This window comes from Lycium ferocissimum, chromosome 8, assembly GCF_029784015.1.
Source record: "Lycium ferocissimum isolate CSIRO_LF1 chromosome 8, AGI_CSIRO_Lferr_CH_V1, whole genome shotgun sequence".
NCBI lineage: Eukaryota > Viridiplantae > Streptophyta > Magnoliopsida > Solanales > Solanaceae > Lycium > Lycium ferocissimum.
In genome coordinates, this window is record NC_081349.1 from 17,718,742 (window position 1) to 17,741,640 (window position 22,899).

The following is a 22,899-nucleotide window of genomic DNA, read 5'->3' on the forward strand; positions in this document are numbered from 1 at the left end:
TTTTGTTTCAGTTCTGCCTTACATACTCGGTACATTATTCGTACTGACGTCCCTTTGCCTGAGGGCACTGCGTTTCATGCCACGCAGGTATATACAGATGAGTAGAAGACATTGGCTATAGGATGTTCCCACGCTATCAACTGGATTGGTGAGCTCCATCTCAGTTCAGAGTGTTGCCGAATCAGAGTACTTATGTTATGGTATCTCGTGTATGTCAGAGACTTTTGCAGACAGTGTCCTGTGGATAGTGCATCGAGATATCGACAGTTGTGTAAAGCGACCATGTAGGTCGATGTGTTTTATGCTTTGTTTCTAAAGATTTTATTATAGCTAAAGGTTTTCTTTGAATTAACGATAAGGGAGAAGTCGTTAATTTGACGAAAGAGTTTTATTGAAAAGTTTCTCATGTTTTTCTTGACGGAAGCATCATTTCGTAAATTAAAGGTTCAAAAAAAAAAAAAAAAAAAGTTGTGACTCATGGATGGAATGGTAGTATGACTCTCAGCTGAGTAAGGTCTTGGGTGTCAGTCGCGACCCTCCGGTTTGGGTCGTGACAAAAACATAACATAGCATAGCTTATTAATTCCCCCCCTTTTTGATGATGACGAACTCATAATTGAAGTTCCTCTTGAGAACCAGATTCTCACTTGTTGCCCCTGAGAATCAAGCCCATTTTTAACATAACAACATTATCAGCATCTTATATCTTCTTCCCCCTTAATTATTATGTTTGTCAAATCATCAAAACATAACATAGCATAACGTATCAATTATACGTACTAAACACACCTTTGTGGAAAAAAGCCGGCCATAGAATAGACATACGTAACACCCTTTTTCATCTGATATCCGCATTGCGTCAACAAATCTGTCTTTAATCCCAGTAAAGAAAGCCTAGAGTCCCTCAGCGACATTTCCGTTTATTTAAGTCATAAATCTCATATTTATAAAAATGATTGTATTAATCTCATATTTATAAGGATGGTAGTATATATCAATCTTGCAGGTTAAACATCTAACTCAAAGAAAGCGATAAGCCAACACAAGCCCAGAGACTAATAAACAAGCCTCGCATAAGTAGCAACAAGAATAACTATGCCTCAATCCCAAATAAGTTAAGATTAGCTATACCGAACAATCTAAGAATAGCTATATGAATTCTCGCTGACCATTTTGCTATTAAAACGCCTCGAAAAAATGCACCGCTATCTTTGACATAAAACCAAACCAATTGATTGAACTAATAAAAGTCAAAAACACGTTCAGTTTCAATGTCATTAAGGAAATTCATCTTGTCATTAGTCGAGTTAATAGTGCCCAGTATTATTCGCGTCTTCGTAAAAAGTTTCGTTTTCTTTTCTAGCATCAGCTTGTTTTATTAATTAAAGTAGATACTCTATCGACAGAAATATCCACAAATTATGTATCAAGTCGAAATCTCACCCATAAATTTCCCATTTCGATCAAGAATTAGTCAAAGTTTTCGATCATTACTAAAGATCAAGTTTGCATTCTACGATCGAGACAGAATTAAGCTAATCGATGTATGATGATGACACATCTTATAAGAGCTCATCTGCAATAACCCACCCCCTCTCAGATTTCTGATAGGCTTCAGGTTAAATCAATGAAATAACCCAAAAAAAAAAACGACAAAATGAACCATCAAAAGATTCCAACCAAACAAAGAAGTGTATTACATAGTCAATTAAATTTGTACATAGTACACATAATCAATTTGATTAGTATGTTACATCCTCTGGAAACATCTAAATTTTATCAGCCAAGTAGTCTTTCGAAAGCGTGAAGCAAATTGTAAGCTTCTGAGTTTTCCATGATATTGTATGTTTCCTCACACCTCTATTGAAAAAAAAAACAGCAAATTATGAGATATCAGGCTTCAAATCTCAATAGAATACTAAAAATTATTGTAAATTGATTTCTTTAATCTGTCCAAGTATTCATGAGTTTTTAACCAAAATTATCCTTTATGTTTAGAGGTAGGTTCATTTTTACCCCTAAAATATACATCCGCGTGCATAGCTTCCTTTAAGTTTGTCAAAGTTGAGCACATTTGGTTCACACAACGGGAAGACATAGACCTAACCAAAAAGGAACATCTCTTCCAAACTCAGTAAAAATAATCGAGGTGTGTGTATACTAATCCCCACACAACCATTTTATACAAAAATTAAATTTAAAATACTCCCGTTTCATAATAAGTGATTTTTTTTTAGCTTATGGACAACCCTTAAAAAAGTGCTTACTCTTAGAAAATTAGAAGTGTTTTTACTAACTTACCCCTTATTAAATGCTTAGAAAAGAAAAGCTACTTAATGATTCTTGATTATATAATTATGTATAGGGGAAAGGCGCAAATATACCCCTCAACTTTGCAATTTAGAGCAGATATAGCACTTGTTAAAAAAAATAATGTATTTGCGCTAAATCTGCTCTAAATCGTAAAGCTGAGGGGTATATTTGCCCCTGTGCCCTTATACATAAAGATAATAAGATCAATTTCTCTTTAAAATCCTAAATCACTGCTTATTTTGAAATGAAGGGAGTAAGAAGGAACAGCATAACATGGAGCGACAGCTTCGGGACTAGCACGAGCCTGCCAGCAACAGAATCCAATATTGCTTTTGGCAGAATCTAGTATTCACTCTCCTAGGAAACTAATGAAAATGCTGATGTACATAGCCATCTTTTACAATACATGGACAGTAATCTTATAGTATTCTTCACTTTTTTTTACATTTTAACAAATATATATATCAGATCACCACTTAGACGACAGTAGTTTTTTTCCTGAATTTAACAAAAGAATGAACCTTTTTTTCATTCTTCCTCTCTTTTGCCACTTAAAAACACACAAGCATAGCACATTCAAGAAAGACTTGTCATTGAATAATGCAATTTACATGTGAGTGCTGGGGACGGACAAGACATCAAAAGGTAAAAGAATATAGAGGAAAGAATTTTACAACAGAATTTTTCGAGTGCTTCCCGTGTAACACCATTCCATTAAATACCAGTATTTCAGGGCAATGTTGATGCCTAGATCCTGCGATGAATTCCTCCGAAGAATTCTTGAAGTCCTGCAACAGGTTCATTGCTTGGACAAACAGAAAATGCACCTCGGCGCCAACTGATTCAGCTACCACATTTCTCTATAAACTACAAGTAAAATAGAAATATAAATGTTTACCGGATGAAAGAAAATGAAATGATAGGATACTATAAAGCATTGACCCCGAAGGTAAGCAAAAAAGAAGCTCACCCAACTAACAAGGCTTCCTTTTGTCAACCTTCAAGGGAATGTTGAACCACTTCTTTTTCTTTGTCCGATCTCTTGAAGGCTTCTTTTCTCTTACCGGGCCATCTTCCCTGGTCTCCTTGGAACCACCTTTGTTCTTACTTCGATTGCTACTACTACGCTTCATCGCGGGAAGAGTTGTATAGGAAGCATGAATTTCATTGCGGTGCTTAAGAAGCTCATCAATCTATTCATTGGTGAAGAAGTCAAAAAACAATAATTTAACTTTGCCCTATGAATATAAAACCACTTCAAGGCATCAAACTTACAGCTTGCATTTCTTGTGCATATCTACTTGTCATCTCCGTAAATTGTGCTAAAACCTGTGAAGAAACAAGAAAAGGAATCAGTAAGATCAGATAAACATAAAGCAAGAGATCGCCAATTAATGAATACAAAACAGACCTCCCTATATTCTGTTTCAAATTTAGACAGTTCCACCCTTTTAGACAAAATTTGAGCTTCTACTGCTCTAAGATTCTCTTTTTCCTCAGTAAAAGGTGCGGCACAAACGACTTCGATGGTGTAGCTCACACTTTTAAAAAAATTGTCACCTACAAAAGCCAACCAGGAAATAGAGAGGAGTGCTGAGTATCATATTCCCATTGAATATCATAGAAAGTTCAAGATGGCATGGGAAAGATACCATAAATTGCAAAAACATGTGTGCCAGGTTTTAGCTCAGTAATCTCGCATGGTTGAAATCCATCTAGTTTCTTGAAAAATGCCGAGTCTGGATCCTTTGCAGCTGCTGATGCCTATATATTAGCTCAAGCAGAAAAATAATGTGAACACATGAGCACAAACTTAAGAGAACCAACTAAAAATTGAAATTATGCATAGATATAAACTCACCGATGTCTGGGTTTGATCCATGTGATAAACTGGGAATCCAAGAAAATACATGCCGGCGGATGTGACTTTCCCGGTTTTTGAACTATCTTCCTGCAAAGAAGTCACGATAAATTTACAGCGGATACTAAGGAAGTAGAACAGCCAGGATCATAAACCAGATTAGCATAAACAACGATAAGAGGATTTTTGGCAACCGATGGATTGTGACTAATCTGAGGGCAAGTGGAGTAGCTTATAGTAGAGGGTATCCAAAAAAAGAACGCAGAAAGGATAGTGTTTGAGCAATGATATCACTTAATGTGAAGCCGGTAATTGATCTAGTTTCATTTTTGAATTGCCCCACATATGCTATTCCGTCATTAAAGAAAATTAAAAGAACATGAACTCAGCATATCGGTAGAGAAGTGAATAAGAAACTTATTTCTGGTGCTAAAGAAAAGGATAGTGCATCATTTGGGAATAGGCATAAACTTCTTGATTTGAACAGAAAACTGGTACCCGTATCCATATATTTATAAGCCAAAAAAGAGCTCATTATGATCTCTTCAAGCCTAAACTACCATGAAATTTGAAGTGTGATCTTATAGATTTACTTGACTGCAACAAGGAGCAAACAAACGAATAGAAGGGATTGGAACCTGTAATGCAAGGCTCAGGCCGCCATTTTCTTCTTGGTCAAAGTACAACAGCTGCACACACAAAATTCAAGTGACCAAACTGTGACAAACTCAAAACAGATCAACACAGAGAACATTTCAGTTGATAGAATTAAACCAAAACAAATTGAAGTCATTAAATCATGTTATAATCTATGACGGAAATCATAATATGATACTCCCAAATGAGGAAAGCATGTCATATTAAACTAGTCAGAAATCAGTCTCACTCTGCTTGATAATTCATTCCAAAAGAGAAAAACGAAATTTGCATTTTTATGACAAGTAAATTTTCCTGGGATCAACTTCCCGACATGGAAGAAATCAGAATGGTGACACTATGTTTAAACAACATGAAGAATCATCCGAGACATTTCCTCTTTCTCTGCCCCCGTTTTACAACTAAAACCTAAGTTGCTCGGACTCTTCACTTTCGATGCCACACCTGTGTCGACAAGACATGGGTGTGGGTGTGGACGGATTTGGTCAACCAATTTTGGGTCTCGGACCAAAATTGATGACAAATTCGAGACAAATACAATAATGCACAGGAGCTGGTTTTACCATGTGCGCATACAAAGGGTAGCGGCTGCGGGTTCCCATGTCATCAAAAAAAAAAAAAAAAGTTCAGGCGAAATTGAAGAAAATGGAATACCTTGTATATAGAAATTTATATGTCAGTCCTTTTCCTTTTATCTCCTTCTGTGATTCTCCTCTTAATGTCTCATAATTTAGACATATAACTCTATTTTTAGATATTTGAATTATTTTTAGCCTGCGCACGTACCCGTACCCGATCCGTCCCCCCGAATCTTAAAATTAGATCATGAAATATCTGCACCCATAACAGACACCCGAGTCCGAGCAACTTAGTCTAAAACAGTAGTTTAACGGGACATCATAGATGACATATCTACTATCTAATACTGATAATACATTTCTACAAGGTCCTAAAAATTTAACAAAGAGGCCTGCCACCTTAGAGCATTTCTAGGATTCGTTAAGATCAGCAACACACATAAATTTTCCGATTACCAAAGTCAGCATGTCAAGACAGATCACTTAAACAGAAATAGAGATGAGCAAATCAAACTTAAATGAGCAAAGACATGAGAAAAAGCATCTAAGAGTTTGCGTCTAGGTCTGGCAAACCGGTTAGAAGAATAAGTAACCATCCAATCCGACCCATTAAATATGGGTTAGATAATTGACCATTTAAAAATGGATCAAATATGGATATTATTATTATCCACTAAAAATGGATATCCAGATGAATAATATGGATATCCATATTATCAATACCCATTTATCTGCTTCCTTTCAGGGAGTCTAAGCTTATTTTGGCTTCTAGCTTGTGTTCTCACCTGACTATTCCTGAAACCATAGATAATATGGATATCCATATTTTCCGTCGGTTAACCCGTTTTTTATCTGTATTAAATATGGGGGGTTGGATACTTTATCCGTTTTTGTTTAACCCGTTTTCGACCCGACCATATCTGATCTGACCCGCCCGTTTGCCACTCCTAATTGTGTCTATCGAATGATTTATCAGGAAAACAGAGAGCCTATCTAATGATGGATATATTTGAATATATTCTAGAAGCACACTGTTAAGCCTCTAACTCAGCTACATATAAAATATTGCTAAGTGACGCACATCAGTCTTAAAGTCTGTAAATGCAACAGTAAACCAAGCAGTCCTCCATTAGCAATGTAGCAGTCTTTTTGTAGCAAAAAACTCGTCGATTAAATTTTCCAACTGACCAAATGAATTTTTCCTATCATCAGAAGTGTGAGTCCAAGTAGCAAGCATTCAGTTGATCAAATATACACAATAAAGTAAACCTAAGCATATTTGGCTTTAGATTTTGACAGACCTTGAATTTGCTTTTTTCTCGTGAATGAACTCGGAAAACAAGGCCTCCTTTAGCTTCCTTTTCTGTTATTGTAACAGAGTAGAAGTGAGCAGATTGCTTTTCTACCTGTTGAGAAGAAGATAAGAACTTCTGCAGTGACTAAATTTTAACAAGAATAAATAACATAAGATTTAGATTGATACCTTCCTACATAAAGGTTGCCCAAGTGAAAGCGATTGAATAGGTACTGAACCATTTAAGGCTTCCTCTAGAACAGTTGCAGAGACTGTGGTTTTTATTGGTACACCAAGCTTACTGCTCATAATGAAATAAGCTAAAATTTATCATCATGCAACATAAATTTCATGAGCAGTAAGTCTGAATTCAACGAAAAGGAACATAAAAAGATTACATGCAACATGGACTGACCTAAAAAGTGCAGCAAACATAGTATTCACAGTTCCCAAACTTGAAAGATCAAGCTCCAATTCTTGGCTTTCTGACTCAACAGCCTGTTTAAATAATACTTCCATTAGGTATAGCACCAACATTCTCATTTTTTCTAATACGGAGAACGCACAAGAGAAAGTCTAAGTCTTAAACTAAATATAGATATCTAGGATAAAGAGAAGAGAAAATGACAAAAAAGTTCCCTTATGTTTGAGGGTAGGTTTAAAATAGCTCCTTAAGTATGCACTTAACAGTTTGGTCCTTTAAGCTTGCCAAAAGTTAACGCTTTTAGTCTCCGTAAAATATTACCGAACTCTGTCTGTTAGATTTGACGAAAACAGTTTGTTGGGGGTGGGGGGTGGGGTTGGAGGAGAGATGGAACTCACATTTAAAGGTACAATTTTGTAGGTTCTGCTATTTGTAATTTATTTCTAAAGTCTGATGCAGCTTTTGGAGGTGTAATTTATGCTATCTTTTATATATTCTTAGTCTCCAAACTCTAGTGTAGTTTTTTGTGTTGCATATTTTAGGATTTGATCAGATTTTCTTGGTGTTTATAGTTAAGTCTTTTGTTTTCCATTGTTTCTGTCAAACCTAATCGACAGAGTTGGTAAATATTTTACGGAGACTAAAAGTGTTTAACTTTTGGCAAACTTAAAGGACCAAAACTGTTAAGTGCATACTTGAAGGAATATTTTGAACCTACCCTCAAACATAAGGGATCATTTTTGTCATTTTCTCATAAAGAACAATACAAAACTAAATTATCAACCAGAAGGCATCATATGCTTAGGAAAAGAATAACTAGATTAACTTCCTGCCCTACAGACTACACGGAGGGGGGAAAAAACCTCAAAGCCAGCTGAGTCATATTGACGCCTTTTATCTGGATCAGATAAAATGTTATATGAAAAGGTGACCTCCTTGAACATGTCCGCTGCTTTAGGGTCATTTGCATTCTTGTCAGGATGATACCTACATTATGCAAAAGTGCAAACAGAAAACAATATAACCTCCACCAGACAAGAAGGATATTATTTGCATCCTGATATATAAAAGGACTTAAATTCACAAGCTTTGATTGAATACTACACTCTCATGAGAACAATATTTTTAAAATTGATTGCTAATCGATTTACAAACAGTGATGTGATAATTTCCACAGACATCCAGAACCAACTTTGTAATTGTTGCCATGGAAATATTGTAATACTTTGACATATCAAACTCAAAGGTAACTTTCAAAAACTACATATACTGAAGCTCCAATGTGAAAGATGAGACTAACAAAAGATCAAAGTAAAGAAGACAGAATTCTTTCCTATAGTATAACTACAAAGATAACATTTGGGAAGAACTGACTTTCTAAAAGATTAAATTCTTCCAGAATCCTGCACAAACTACCACTTCTCCTTTACTTCCAAATCACAAAACCGCAAAAATAATTCTTTGACAGTTATTTTTTCCTCTTAAATTAGCAAATCAAGAACATTGAGGAAAAGATCTTTTTTTCTCCCAATTTAGTTACTTCAAATTGGTTGCAGACCTAAAACTCGAAATGAATTCCTAGTCAAATCCCATGAAATTTCAAATGAATGAAAGAAAATCCACACGGAAAAACAAAAAACAAAAGAAAGGTAAAAAGCTCTTATCTGACAACAATAACACACTTTAGAAGAAGCAAGCTAGCACCCCTTTCTCCAAAATTTTCCATAATTTTTCTTCTTCTATAAAAATTCTCAGAAACAATAGAGCTTCAATATTGATGCATCATAACGCTTATAACAACTATTGCTAACAATTCTATATAACTAAGCCTTTAGAACTACCATTCCCAAGCTAAAATTATTTTTATTATGACAGAGGCAATAACAACAATAGACAAAAGACAAACAAAACTGAAAGAACACCAAAATGGGGTTTCAAGAAAACACCTCTACAATACCAAAATCAAAAGAAAACACATAAAAGGTCAAAACTTAAATTAAAAGGGTCAAAGATTAAACATACTTCAAAGCTAATTTCCTGTAAGCACTTCTCATTTCTTCCTATAACAATTGTTGCTAACATTTCTATACAACAACTAAGCCTACAGAACTACCATCCCCAAGCTAACTAATTCTCTTTATCACAGGGGCAATAACAACAATACACATCACAAAATCTAAAATTTTTGCCCCACTCTTCAGACACACCCCCCCCCCCACCAAAAAAAAAGTAATAAAAAAGATAATATTAAAATTTAAAGAACACAAAATGGGGTTATCAAGAAAACTCCTCTACAATACCAAAAAAAAATTTTTAAAAAAAATACAACTGACAACAAACAAAACACATAAAAGGGTCAAAACTTAAATTAAAAAGGGTCAAAGATTAAACATTACTTCAAAGCCAATTTCCTGTAAGAACTTTTGATTTCTTGATCTGTTGAATTCCTGGAAACACCTAACACCTCATAAGGATCTCTCCTTAAAGGCTTTTCTTCCTCATTCTTTTCAGATTTCCACTTATGCCCTGGCATTTTTTCTTTCTAACACTTCAAGGCCACAAACTTTTTTTTTTTTCAAAATTTTTTGAAGAAAACACTAATACCCAAAATCAAATTTTCGTAAAGATTGAAACTTTGACCTGATAAAATGTTAATGTGAATTTTCTCATACCCACATCAAATTATTATTTTTCCAAGAAATTTGTTTTTCTGGGAAAATATTTGGGGTATTTGAAAACCCTAGAAATGGAAAACCTCACAGGTTCCAAGCTGGAAGAGAGCTGTGAAGGAGAGAAGACTTTTTTTTTTTTTAAGAGAGAGAGAGAGAGAGAGAGATAAAATTTTCAAAATTTTAAAAATTTCCTTACTGTTTGCGCTATTATACGCAGCGGGTATACTGCGCCACTGAGTCGTTAGGAGGACCCGTTTGGCGATAAGAATTATTCACTTTTTTTTAAAATTAGTGTTTAGCCATGAAAATTTTAAATATAACTTTTTGAAAAATAAAAATAAAAATTATTTTTCACTTTTTTCATAATCAAAACCTTATTGAAAAAGTATATTTCAATAATTAAAAAAAAATTATTTGCAAAAACTATGGCCAACTCCAACTCCAAAATTCTAAAAAAAAAGTGAAAAGTTTTTGGTTTTTATGGCCAAACGCCTACTTATATTATTTGTTATTGATTGTTTGGTTTATTGTATTTAAAATGATATGAAGTGCATAATTTCTAAGAAGAAGTTATTTGGTTACAAAAATACACTCTACTATATTTAGCACTTCCTCTGTTCCATTTTATATAAAGGTGTTTGACTTGGTATAAAATTTAAGAAAAAAATGAAAGCTTTTGAATTTTATGATCTAAAATAAGTCATAGAAATTTTTGTTGCTAAAATCATTTCATTAAGGGTAAAATAAAATTTTAGAGTTAAATTATTGTTAAATATAGAAAGGTGTCATTTTTTTTTTGCCTGACTAAAAAGGAAAAAGTGTCATATAAATTGGGACAAAGGGAGTAAGAAAAAGGTTTGAGGGGCCTCAGGGATATTTTTGTCATTTTTATTATTTTATTTAGGGATAACTAATTTTGACATTTTTATTCCATCATTTGACAGGAATAATTTATTCCAATATAATTTATCTCAGAATTAATAACTAAATACCAAATATTTTCTCAAGATTGTTTATGTTTGTCCAACATACCAAACCAACCTTTAGTTTGTGTTTGAGCACGTGCGTGTGCCGGATTACGTCTACTAGTGAAGTGAGGTTTGTAATGCGTACCGGGCGTAGAGTAGAATTGGGGTCGGTTTTGGAATTTTGAGGAGTTTGTGGGGTGCTGAGGTGGCAAAAAGGGTAAAAACAGAAGAAATGATCTGTATCTAATTCATAGCCATGATTAATGGTGTAAAGGGAAATTAAACTCATTGAGATCGCAATCAATGGGTTAGGGGAATGATTAGGAAACTTGACCTTAAATACACAATTGATGAGATCTTGATGGATTTGTAACCATGGTATTTACTTTTGTTTTCATGATTATACTGCTACTTTATTTTAGCCTTGGTATATTTAATTACACGCTCATGCATGCTAATATGCTTTCATAATTCACACACAGATACGACATATAGTTTGTACAGGTATATCCGCACATATTTGTGTCTGTTACTCTGTTAGTTTATTCCCTATATACTATATATTAGCGAGGACGATTCATTATTTCTGATTCATCATATGGCAAATTGCTACATCATCTACAATAAATTGTTACAATTAGCAAATGATAAACTCTTAGGTCGATTTTGCACCATTTAAAAAAAAAAAATTACTACTAGTTGTCTTAAATCTTTCTTTTTCCTCTTTTTGTAGAGGAGAACTATGTAGATTTCGAGTGACGTAGTCTCTTTGTAGTCATTTTCTATTTACACTATGTAAGTTTTCTAGTCCCATTCATTGTGGTCCTATCTATGTTACTTTCGTCACAACATTACATTTGCTCAAAGCCTCGAAGCACTTTAAATTTTGCTACTAACTAAAACTACATTTAATCCGAATACGTTTTGGTAATATATTCAAAACCTTTCACCGTGAAGTAATTGGAATGACTCTCTCCGTTTCAAATTGTTTGTATTCCTTTTCTTTTTAATCCGTTTCAAAAAGAATGTTTTTTTTTTTTTTTGCAACTCTTTAATATTTTCTACATATAGCATATTTAGGACTGTAAGATTAAAGAGCATTTTGATACATTTTATATATCTTTAGTTCAAGACCACAAAATTCAAAAATATTTTTTACAATGTGAAATGAAAACTAGAAAAATAAATTAAAATGCCGGAAGTAAATTATATGAAAAGCACTATAATGTTGTGAATGTAAACTTTGCCCAAATTACTGTTTGAGTTTCAGATTAGTTGCACAGCTAAAAAAAATTAGAAAAAATAAAATACAAGTTTTTATGACCTAGTAGCTTATCTTCCTCACATATGTTCATTACACTGACCTGAAAACACCATTCAAAAATATGAAGTGGCCATGTGTCAAAAGATTGAACTTAGACCACCAAAGATCTAATATTGGCTTTGCTAGATTGAACCTTTTGTCGGCTAATGGAAAGAAAAGGAGATTGGAACCTTTGTCGGTGAAAGTATTTCGTATTTCTTCAAATGAAATAATAATTCTATATTACATTAAAAAAATTATAGCGAAATCGTAATTTATATTAAAAAAAAAATTTGGTTAAATTTCTTTGTTTAATTGAGCATACTCTAAAAATGAGCAATAGAATATGTGGTACATAATAGTGATGTGGTAGGAAATGATGGATGTGAGCGGGCAGCCAAAAATGATTAAGGTTGGAAGCGGAGGCGAATCTAGGGGTACAAGGGATCATTCGAACCTTTTTTTATTAAAAAATTACATTATATAAATAAGATCAAAATTAATATTTGAGTATATATAATGCAAATCGAATCCGTTTGACATCGCTTAATAACTTAGCTCAATGGTCAAGAGGTATCAAATTTCAAAGTTGGTCAAGTATTCGGATAGTTGGGTATATATAAAAGAATATTCTTAAATAGGTTGATATGTGAGCAATTCAAATTTAGAATTTCATTGAGTGAAAATGAACTCTTTTTTTTTTTTTTTTTGTGCGGATTTCCCTTCATTTGGGGTGGTTTTTAATTTTTGTCCTTTAAATTGGTGGTTTATAAGTTTTGCCCCTCAAATTGATGGCCTTTAATTTTTGTCCTCTATCTTTGCAAATTGCTTTTAGGGTTTAAGGAATTTTTGTAAATTCTGCTTTACGTTTTGCAAATTTAAACTTGCGAATTCTCATTTTTTACGGAAATTTATAAAGATAAAGGATAAAAATTAAAGATCACCAATTTGAAGGCCGAAAATTAAAGACCACCCCCGCAAAGGACAATCCTGCAAATTGCCCAAACGAATTTGATCTAACGTGTAATGCAAACGAAATAACGCACGTTCTGTTTCTTGAATTGATAAGTCAAGTAATATTATTGGCGCTTCATATTCATCCTTAGCAGAGTATTATCATTCTTGTGAAATCAAAAGTTGTACAACAATGTAGTTGAAAATGAAATAACTATTGCAAAATCACTTTGGATGTAGGGGTCCAATATAATATCATTGTCTGGGCTGATTGAAAAGCATGTCCCATCTCTTTAATTCAGTGGAAATTTGTCTTTTGTTTCAGAAATAGGTAGAAAGTAATTAAGGAAATTTGAAAAGAAAAGAAAAGAGTCTGGCATTGGCATGACTTGTTAAATTTACTTTATTTGTCTGCATTTGCAGAAAACAGTGAAAAGCATATCCACCTTATGTACTTTTTACTACTTTGTGCTGATACTTTAAACCATTTTTTAATGATTATGTTACTTTACGAATTTAATTAAATAAAGAAAAGTTAAATTATTAATTTTGTTCATTTGCTATACTAGTGATGGTGCAAATTGTTAAAGTTATTGTTAAAAGGGCAAAGGTGCAAATATACCCCTTAACTTTGCGATTTAGAGCAGATATACCCTTCGTTACAATAGTGTATATATACTACCGTTACAAAATGGTACAAATATACCCTGCAATTACAAAATGGTGCAAATATACCCCTACAGTTATAAAATGATGCAAATATACCCTTTTCGCTGAAGGGATTTTTTTTAAAATCATTGAGGTTATTTTTTAATTAAAAAAAATGCCACGTGACTTTAAAAAAAAAGTCTACCCATTTTTTTTAGTAGACATACTTTTCTAAAGCCACATAGTAATTTTTTTCTGGTGGATCGAGTCTGGTTCGGTTAAAAAATGAGTAGACTTATTTTTTTTTTAAGTCACGGAGATATTTTTTTAAAAGAATCATACCCGACACACCGGAAAAATTTTTACCATGTGGCTTTAGAAAAATATGTCTACAAAAAAAAAAAAAAAAACAAGTAGACTTTTTTTAAAGTCACGTGGCATTTTTTTAATTAAAAAATAACCTAAGTGTTTTTTTAAAAAAAATTCCGTCAAAGAAAAGGGTATATTTGCACCATTTTGTAATGACAGGGGTATATTTGCACCATTTTATAATGGCAAGGTATATATACACCACTTCTTTAACGAGAGGTATATCTGCTCTAAATCACAAAGTTGACGGGTATATTTGCACCTTTGCCCTTGTTAAAAAGATCAAGATTGAGAAAACATCAAATCAAATCTTATAACTTGAATAGTTAAACATATTTAAATGGGCAAAGATGTAAATATATCCCTCAACTTTGCGATTTAGAGCAGATATACCCCTCATTACAAAAGTAATATATATATACCTCTACCGTTATAAAATGGTGCAAACATACCCCTGCAGTTATAAATGGTGCAAGTATACCCTGCCGTTACAAAATGATGCAAATATACCCTTTTCGCTGACGGAATTTTAAAAAAAAATCATTTAGGTTATTTTTAATTTTAAAAAATCCCTATTTTTTTTAGTAGACATAATTTTCTAAAGCAACATAATAATTTTTTTTCAGTGGGTCGGGTCTGGTTTGTTTAAAAAAATGGGTAGACTTATTTTTTTTAAAGTCACGGAGATATTTTTTTAAAAGAATCATACCTGACACACCAAAAAATTACCATGTGGCTTTAGAAAAATATATCTACTAAAAAAAATAAGTAGACTTTTTTTTTAAAGCCATGTGGCATTTTTCTAATTAAAAAACAACCTAAGTGATTTTTTTTTTAAAATCCTATCAAAGAAAAGGGTATATATGCACCATTTCATAATGACAGGGGTATTTGCATCATTTTATAGCGGTAAGGGTATATATACATCACTTTTATAACGAGAGGTATATCTGCTTTAAATCGTAAAGTTGAGGGATATATTTGCATATATCTGCTCTAAATCGTAAAGTTGAAAGATATATTTGCACCTTTGCCCTTGTTAAAAAGATCAAGATTGAGAAAACATCAAATCAAATATTATAACTTGAATAGTTAAACATATTTAAATGGGTAAAGGTGCAAATATACCCCACAACTTTGCGATTTAGAGCAAATATACCCCTCGTTACAAAAGTGGTGTATATATACCCCTGCCGTTATAAAATGGTGCAAATATACTCCTATCACTATAAAATAGTGCAAATATACGCTTTTCTTTGACGGAATTTACAAAAAACAATCACTTAGGTTGTTTTTTAATTAAAAAAGATGCCACGTGACTTTAAATAAAAGTCTACCTATTTTTTTTTAGTAGACATATTTTTCTAAAACCACATGATAATTTTTTTTTCCTGATGTGTCGGGTATGATTCTTTTAAAAAAATTATATCTCCATAACTTTAAAAAAAATAAGTCAACCCATTTTTTTAAACGAACCAGACCCGATCCACCAGAAAAAAATTACCATGTGGCTTTAGAAAGTATGTCTACTAAAAAACAAGGGTAAACTTTTTTTTCAAGTCACGTGACATTTTTTTAATTAAAAAAAGCTTGAATAATTTTTTAAAAAAAACATCAGCGAAAAGAGTACATTTGCATCATTTTGTAATGGCAAGGGTATACTTGCACCAGTTTGTAACAGCAGGGGTATATACACTACTTTTATAACGAGAGGTATATCTGCTCTAAATCGCAAAGTTAAGGGGTATATTTGCACCTTTTCCCTATTTAAATTAATGAAAGTTGTAAACATGATAAAGAAGTGAAATAGTGTCAAGTATTTTAAGGCATCTTGACTTGAAGTATCGTGAGACTTGAGAGACAGGAACTATTAATTTTATATCACTAAAGGATGCGATGAGATAAATGTGATCTCTCCACCATTAAAAAAAGATTTAGGCGAACCCTGAAAATAAAAAATTCTAGTAAAAACACTTTCCCTATATGGATTAGTCAAGTCAATTGACTTCAGATACCAAATGATTAAAAGAAACTTATTAATTTCACACCTACTTGGAAAAACGATTTACATTGTTAAGTTGTTGAATTGTTTAGTGAAAATTTTGACAATTACTTAACAGCTTCACTGACAAAGGCATAAGGGTCTTGTCAACTATAAGCAAAGTGGCTTTGCCTCAAAGCTAGTGATCAAGATGGGACTTGATACCTAGTTTTGGCTGCAAGTAAGGATTCTCTCTTTGAATAATGGAGTAGTAAGAAATGTCCTAAGTGACAAAAAGTATAATTAAAACTGGCAGATCTACTGTGGGAAATCTAATTACGGCAAAGGGACAAAATTACTCCTAAACTCTGGGAAATAATTTATTCATACCCTTCGTTATATTATAGGACCAATTATACCCTTACCGTTATACTATGGGATCAATTATACCCTTATGTCTAACGGATGCCACGTGACATCATCCCAGGCCTTCAAAATTATTTTCCCCTCAAATTATTATTTATCCACTATAATAACCCAATCCGACCCGGATTCATTTTTTTTTCAGCCAAAAATATACGGACCCGTTGGGTTTTGAATAGAAACCCAGTGAGAAAAATCAAAGTCCAAGAAGCTAACCAAATCATACCCCAAAAAAACCATTCAAAATGGCAGAAACAAAATAACAACAAGAACCTCAAATTCCACAAAATCAATCGATAATCTCTTCTGTGTTCTTCATAAAAATCATGAGCAAAAGAAGAACATGGGTGTTCCTATTTGCCACAGTTTACACAATTTTACTATCAATTTTTTGGAATTTTCTCAAAACAGTTCTTTCTTGGTATGAATCAACTATGTCAGCTAATTCCTTAAACCCCACAAAGTCAGTTTTTTCTAGTTGGCCTGCTTTATATGCATCTGTGTTATTAGGTTTAGCTTTTAGTGTTCTATCAATGGTTGCGGCTTTAGTCATTGCAGTATCTCGCCTACTTTGGTGACTTGGATTACTATTTTGGTTTTGTTAACATTTGCTGGTAAAAATAGAAGGGATTTGGTGTTGGAAGGAAAGAAATTGACAGGTGATATTATTGGATTTGTGGTTAAGGTTTTTTGATTAAAGAAGGGAATGTTGTTGCTGCTCTTTGTGCTGTTCTTGGTTATTTTGCTCTTGTTATTAGAAGGAATAAACAACAAGAAGATGTTGATTATTGATTGAATTATTAGAAATCTGAATTTTGTGAAATTAGAAAATTGTAATTTTATTTTGTTGAAATCATCCCAGGCCGTATAATAACCCAACCCGACCCGATTCATCTTTTGCTTGATTGGGTCCGTATATTTTAGCCGAAAAAAATGAATCGGGTCGGGTTGGGTTATTATAGCGGGTAAATAATTATTTGAGGAGAAAATAATTTTGAAGGTCTGGGATGATGCCACGTGGCAGCCGTTTGACATAAGGGTATAATTGATCCCATAGTATAACGGTAAGGGTATAATTGATCCCATAGTATAACGGTAAGGGTATAATTGGCCCTATAGTATAACGAAGGGTATGAATGAACTATTTTTCAAAGTTCAAGGGTAATTTTGGCCCTTTTCTGATCTAATTATCTGATTTATTTAGCCCCTACACTTTCCCTCTTTGATCTCGTACCCCCTATTTATCAATTACTCTTATCTATAAAAGAAATTAAAAGATGACAAGAAAAGAGAGTATATTTACATGTATACAGACATCACATGACAACAATATTTCTAGATTAAACAATTATAAGATGATAATGTTGTAAATCTTACAAAAAATACTTGTAAATTTTTATAGCTTGAAGCATATCAAGTACACTGTCCTCAAGGATATTTTGTCCATACAGTAAATAATATAATTTAGCGTATCTTCAAGATTCAACAAGCTTATTCAATTTAAGTTTAAATTAGGAACAGAAACAACTGAAACTTAATAATAAAAATCCACCTTTTTTGAGATAAGGAAAAGAAGAGAGCATATATAGAAAAAGTTGTTTTCACTTGTATTCATCAAAGAAGTGTATATATAGGTGTTTCTCCAACGGCTAGTTGATGACTAGTTTGACTACAATATTAAATATAAATAGAATAATTTACTAACATTAGAAAATATTTTCACAAACCAATGATGAACATTCCCTTTTGAAATAACACTAATTTTTCCAACAGATAAGATATAAAGTGTAAGAGTCGAAGTACGTTTAAATTGGCTCTAACACCACCATTATTATTAGTAGTAGTAGTATTTTTTTTTTTTAAAAAGTGCTCGCTAGAGTTTGAAACATCTCATTTCGAAGATAACATAAGGGAATTCTACACGGTGTTGCCTCCTCACATAGCTCAAAACAACAAATAATTCCATTCCTTTTAAACCATCGGGTTTCTACATTTTGAGTAGTACTATTACAATTTACAACAAAAAATTGTCGATCCTCTTTTTTTCCTCTGTTCACGCCTAATCCCTCCTCTTTTACACTATATTAACATATGCATTACACTGTATAACAAGTGTATACATTATTACTTATTCATTATATAACTACGATGAACTTTTAATGATGATTGGGAGGATATACACAAACATACATGTATATATATTGTGATATAACTAATATATATAATAGTATTCTTGTTTATTTCGATGATCCTCGATGCAGAAAAAAAGAGTATATATGTGTGTGTATACACACACACACACAGAGACACATACTAGTACTCCCTCCGTCCTAATTTAAGTGTCTTAGTTTGACTTGACACAAAATTTAAGAAATAAAGGGAGACTTTTGAATCTTGTGACCTTAAATTAAAGATGGGTAAAGAGTAGCAAAAAATTATTTAAATCTTGCGGTTATAAACTTGACAGGTAGGATGTTTGAACTGTCAACTTACTAAATATAGAAAGAAGAACTCTTTTTGGGATAGACCAAAAAGAAAAGTAAGACACTTAAATTGGGACGGAGGGAGTAATACTTATCTGCCATATTTATCCTTGTAAATATATGCTGCCAAGCGATTCTATGAGAAGTTTTAGGGATGAAATCTATTAGGAAATGTTTGAAGTGGATTTTCAATGGTTCTTTCTGGTGAGGGGATGAGTGTTGGTGATGGAATTTGAGAGTGGGGATTATGGGTCGAATTGGAAGTTGAGTTACATGAATTTTGTTAAATTTTTTGAGTGAAGATTGAAGGAATTCTCAGTGGTGATTATGAACGTGCGGCTGACTAAAATCAAGAATGGTTTAAGAGTCTTCCATCTGAAAGAAATTGAACAAACAAGAAAAGAAGTGGTGATCTTGAATTCGACATGAAAATTTAACGTCTTTGTGTGTATCTAAAAGAAAGCCTTGCATCAAAGTGCTTTTCATCCTCTTGGAACATTGAGGGAAGAAGGAAAAATGAAATTACAGTACGCATTTTGACGACAAGCCAATATACTACACAAATTATCAAACCATATACAATCTTTGCAACAAAATCATGAACGTACACTTTCCTCATCTTCTACCATAAGATATCTTACGCAGCATTTTTTCAAAGGATGGAAGCAAGTTTTGAAAGTTTCCCTCACTAAACAAGGCGCTCCTAGTTGTAGCTATTTATGTAGTGTGCTAGTTGATTAGAAAGATGACTTGGTTTCTTCATTTTTTGATAGTCATAACTCAAGGCAAGGCATGAGAAAACATTTTCCTCTGCATATTCATTGGTACACCTTGGCATTCATGAAGAATCCATTACCATTCTTTCCAATTCAGAAGAAACTGAACTGATGGCGAATTTAGCATTTGTCCTGAACCGAGGCAGAGGCAGATCAGGATTTTACTTATGGGTTCAAGACTCAGGTTTCAACTATTGAGCCACTAACCTCGATTGAGTTATGGGTTCATAATTTAATATTTTCAACTATTTCAGTTATTTTACACAGATAAATTCAGGTCTAGACTAAAAGTTAGGGGTTCAAGCAAACCCATAATTATACTATTGGATACACCCTTGCTTCGAAGGACAAGAGCCTTAACGGGATCTCCTTTCCACCCATATTACTACAAACACCTACATGCCTCGTAGTTATCATAATCTTGCAGGACTTGTGCTCAATGGCTGCTAAATCAATGGACGACCAAACATCATCTAGCATTACAACTATGTTCAGTTATATGAAGCCTTGTTGATTCTGAACTTCGTTTGTGAAGGAATCAGACTAATCAATCGTGCTTTCACTGCTGATGTTGGTGTCCGGAGAGATGCGAACAGAATCAAAATATATCTCTTTCAATGAAGGCAATCCCTTAACATCTCTAACAAAATTCAAGTTGCAATTTCCTTTTAAATGGAGAACGGTTAGTAAACTTGACTCTAAAGTTTGCGAAGACATGTAATAGCGAGAACTACGTACGAACAAATAGAATTCTGTGAAACTCATATTGTCAGCAGCAAATTTGATGACAGGCTCGACGCGATAGTTGCATTGACAGTAACCATCATAATAATAATAGCAGAGTCCACAGTATATCTTTGTAGAATGTGTTTGTACAAATTTGCTGTCGTCCAGTGATGTTATCATCTGATGGAAACTTTTACTAACAAGGGAAGCTATTGCTCTCTCTTTCAGAGTTAGAGAGGAGAGAATTTTCTGGAGGATATCATACGGTAACACATATAATAATCCATCAGTAATATTGTGGCTAGGCAAAGAGAGGGAATCAGAAACAATGGCGGCCATGAATTTGTGAGAGAAAAGTAAGCTATTGCTCTACATGTGAGTTTTCTTTGGCTTTGTAGGGTTTTAGCAGTGTATAACCCTCTGTTTGGATGGTTGTTTCCCGTGATTCATTAATGTACAATATGGTGTTGTATTGTATTGTACTGTATTAATGAACATAATGTTTGGATAGACTGTATTTGTTGTGGTTTAATAACATTTGTATTGTTTGGTTTGACTGTATAATAACTTGTAAGTTTACTAAAATACCTTTAACTCTTAATTAGAAATTAGTTTATATATATTAATAAAACTCAGGTAAAGAATAAAGTAGGAACTTTAAAAAATAAGTAGGTAGTGGGTGGGAGTGGTAGAGGGGTGGGTGGTGTAAGGTGGGTGGTTGTGGAATGAGGGTGGGGTAGTGGGTGGTAGGGTGGGGGTGAGTGGTTGTAGGGTGGGGTAGGGCGGTGGTGAGGGGTAGTGGGTGGTGGTTGGTGGCAAAGGAGTGGGGTAGTTGGGGGTGGGGGTGAGAGTGGGTGGTAGGGCGGGGTGGGGTGGGGGTGGGGTGAGTGGTAGAGCAGGGTGGGGTGGATAGTGGAGGGCGGGGGTATAATGGAGAAATGAAATACGTAACCACGGAAAAACTACCAAATCCGTGGTTACAAAAATTGGGACTTTTCACGGTTATATAACCATGGGATGAACCACGGGTTTACAACACAATACCACATAATTTTAAGAACAATGGAAACAAACATGGTTTCATAGAAAATCATACATTAATGAACCACGGGAAATCACCATCCATAAGAAACTTTTCCTTTTTTTAAAATTTAAATTACATTAAAATGTGAATATTAATTCGTTAGGTCAAGCTTTCTTTACTTCTTGTCTTTATATACGTCTGTTTGGTTAGATTACAAGATTACTTCATGTTGGGTTGGTCCATAATATAGTTATTGACCAAATTCATGAGCTAGTTATTAAAGAAAATTTTATCGAGAAAATGACAAAATGATCCCTTATGTTTGGGGCTATGCCTAATCGGACCAGTTGCAACTTTTACTTGTTCAAATAACAATTAAGGTGAAGCAGAATCAGGAAAGACGAATATCTTTATGATAAATATGTCCATTTTGCAAGTTTGTTATTACGAGTAGGTCCCAAAAAAGGATCGTCCTTTGTTCCCCATAGCAACCGGGAATAAAAAAGCACCAAATTTGATGGCTTATTAAGGGAAAGATGAAGTAAGAGCATGCTATTGGAGACGTTGCAACATATGTCGGGAAGACCTTTGTTGATCGTGTACAAATGAAATACGGATCCAAAGGTAGGGTAAGAAAGGGTCTAGCTAAGTCGATTCAAAATAGTACCTAAAGTATGCTCTGAGCAGTTTTGGGCCTCTAAATTCGTCAAAAGTGAGCACTTTTGGTCCACAATGAATACACGAGATGAACCTTGATTTGTGGATTGAAGTTAGCCTATTGGTGTAATAGGACTCCCAATAACTGCGCGTGATTGTATACTAAGGTGTTGTGTGCCAGTTATTGGAACGACGTAAGTGTGAGCAGATCCCGAACAAAATGATGAAATGAAGAAGAATAAACTGGAGACTCAGAGGAAGGACTGCTGAATTTGTTGCTTGTGTTTGGTTAACTACTTTACGACCTTAAAAAGAAAAGAAAGGATAAATTTCTCAAAAATCACTTTCTTAGCCATGTAATAAAAATGTTTACTGTTATTAAGTTTGAAATTCCACAAATAAATTTTAGGCATTATCATGAAATTTTAACGGTGGAATGTCAAATTTCATAATAGTGATTATCTTTTAAAGCTAAAAATGGATAACCTGTGCTATTACTACCAGTTTTAGAAAGTTTGACAGATAAGGGTAATTTAGACCAAAAAACAATATAATTAATGCTATTAAATGATTTTCTTAATTACTGAGTCAAAACCTTAAACGACAAATAAAAAAGAGTACCGGAAGTAGTTGAAAAGCACAAAGATATGATTAAAAAACAGAATCACTGCGGCCATAAGGCACTGATGATTTCTGCTCCTCTGATATGAATTAATTTCTGCTATTAGCTTTCATATCAAAATAATCAATGGTAATTCATTTACTTTCTTTCTTTTAAGTTTTAGTTC

At 33.5% G+C, this 22,899-nt stretch overlaps 1 protein-coding gene and 1 pseudogene across 2 annotated transcripts; one reads left to right on the top strand and one right to left on the bottom strand.

The window, feature by feature from the left end:
- Window positions 1-2,885: 2,885 nt before the first annotated feature.
- LOC132067409 (chaperone protein dnaJ 16) lies at window positions 2,886-9,964 on the bottom strand. 2 transcript variants are annotated; one of them, XM_059460628.1, is made up of 12 exons: window positions 9,524-9,964; window positions 7,991-8,114; window positions 7,119-7,201; window positions 6,893-7,004; window positions 6,711-6,815; window positions 4,813-4,863; window positions 4,175-4,264; window positions 3,966-4,077; window positions 3,725-3,873; window positions 3,589-3,642; window positions 3,284-3,506; window positions 2,886-3,180 (listed from the first exon to the last, which is right to left on the bottom strand). In XM_059460628.1, the coding sequence occupies exons 1-11, from the start codon at window positions 9,658-9,660 to the stop codon at window positions 3,288-3,290; spliced, it is 1,236 nt and encodes a 411-aa protein (XP_059316611.1). In that variant the 5' UTR covers window positions 9,661-9,964; the 3' UTR covers window positions 2,886-3,180; window positions 3,284-3,287. The 2 variants fall into 2 exon arrangements, with proteins under 2 accessions (XP_059316611.1, XP_059316612.1); XM_059460629.1 differs by lacking the exon at window positions 9,524-9,964 and adding an exon at window positions 9,150-9,278.
- Window positions 9,965-16,608: 6,644 nt separating this feature from the next.
- On the top strand, window positions 16,609-17,325 carry LOC132066669 (uncharacterized; annotated as a pseudogene).
- Window positions 17,326-22,899: the final 5,574 nt, after the last annotated feature.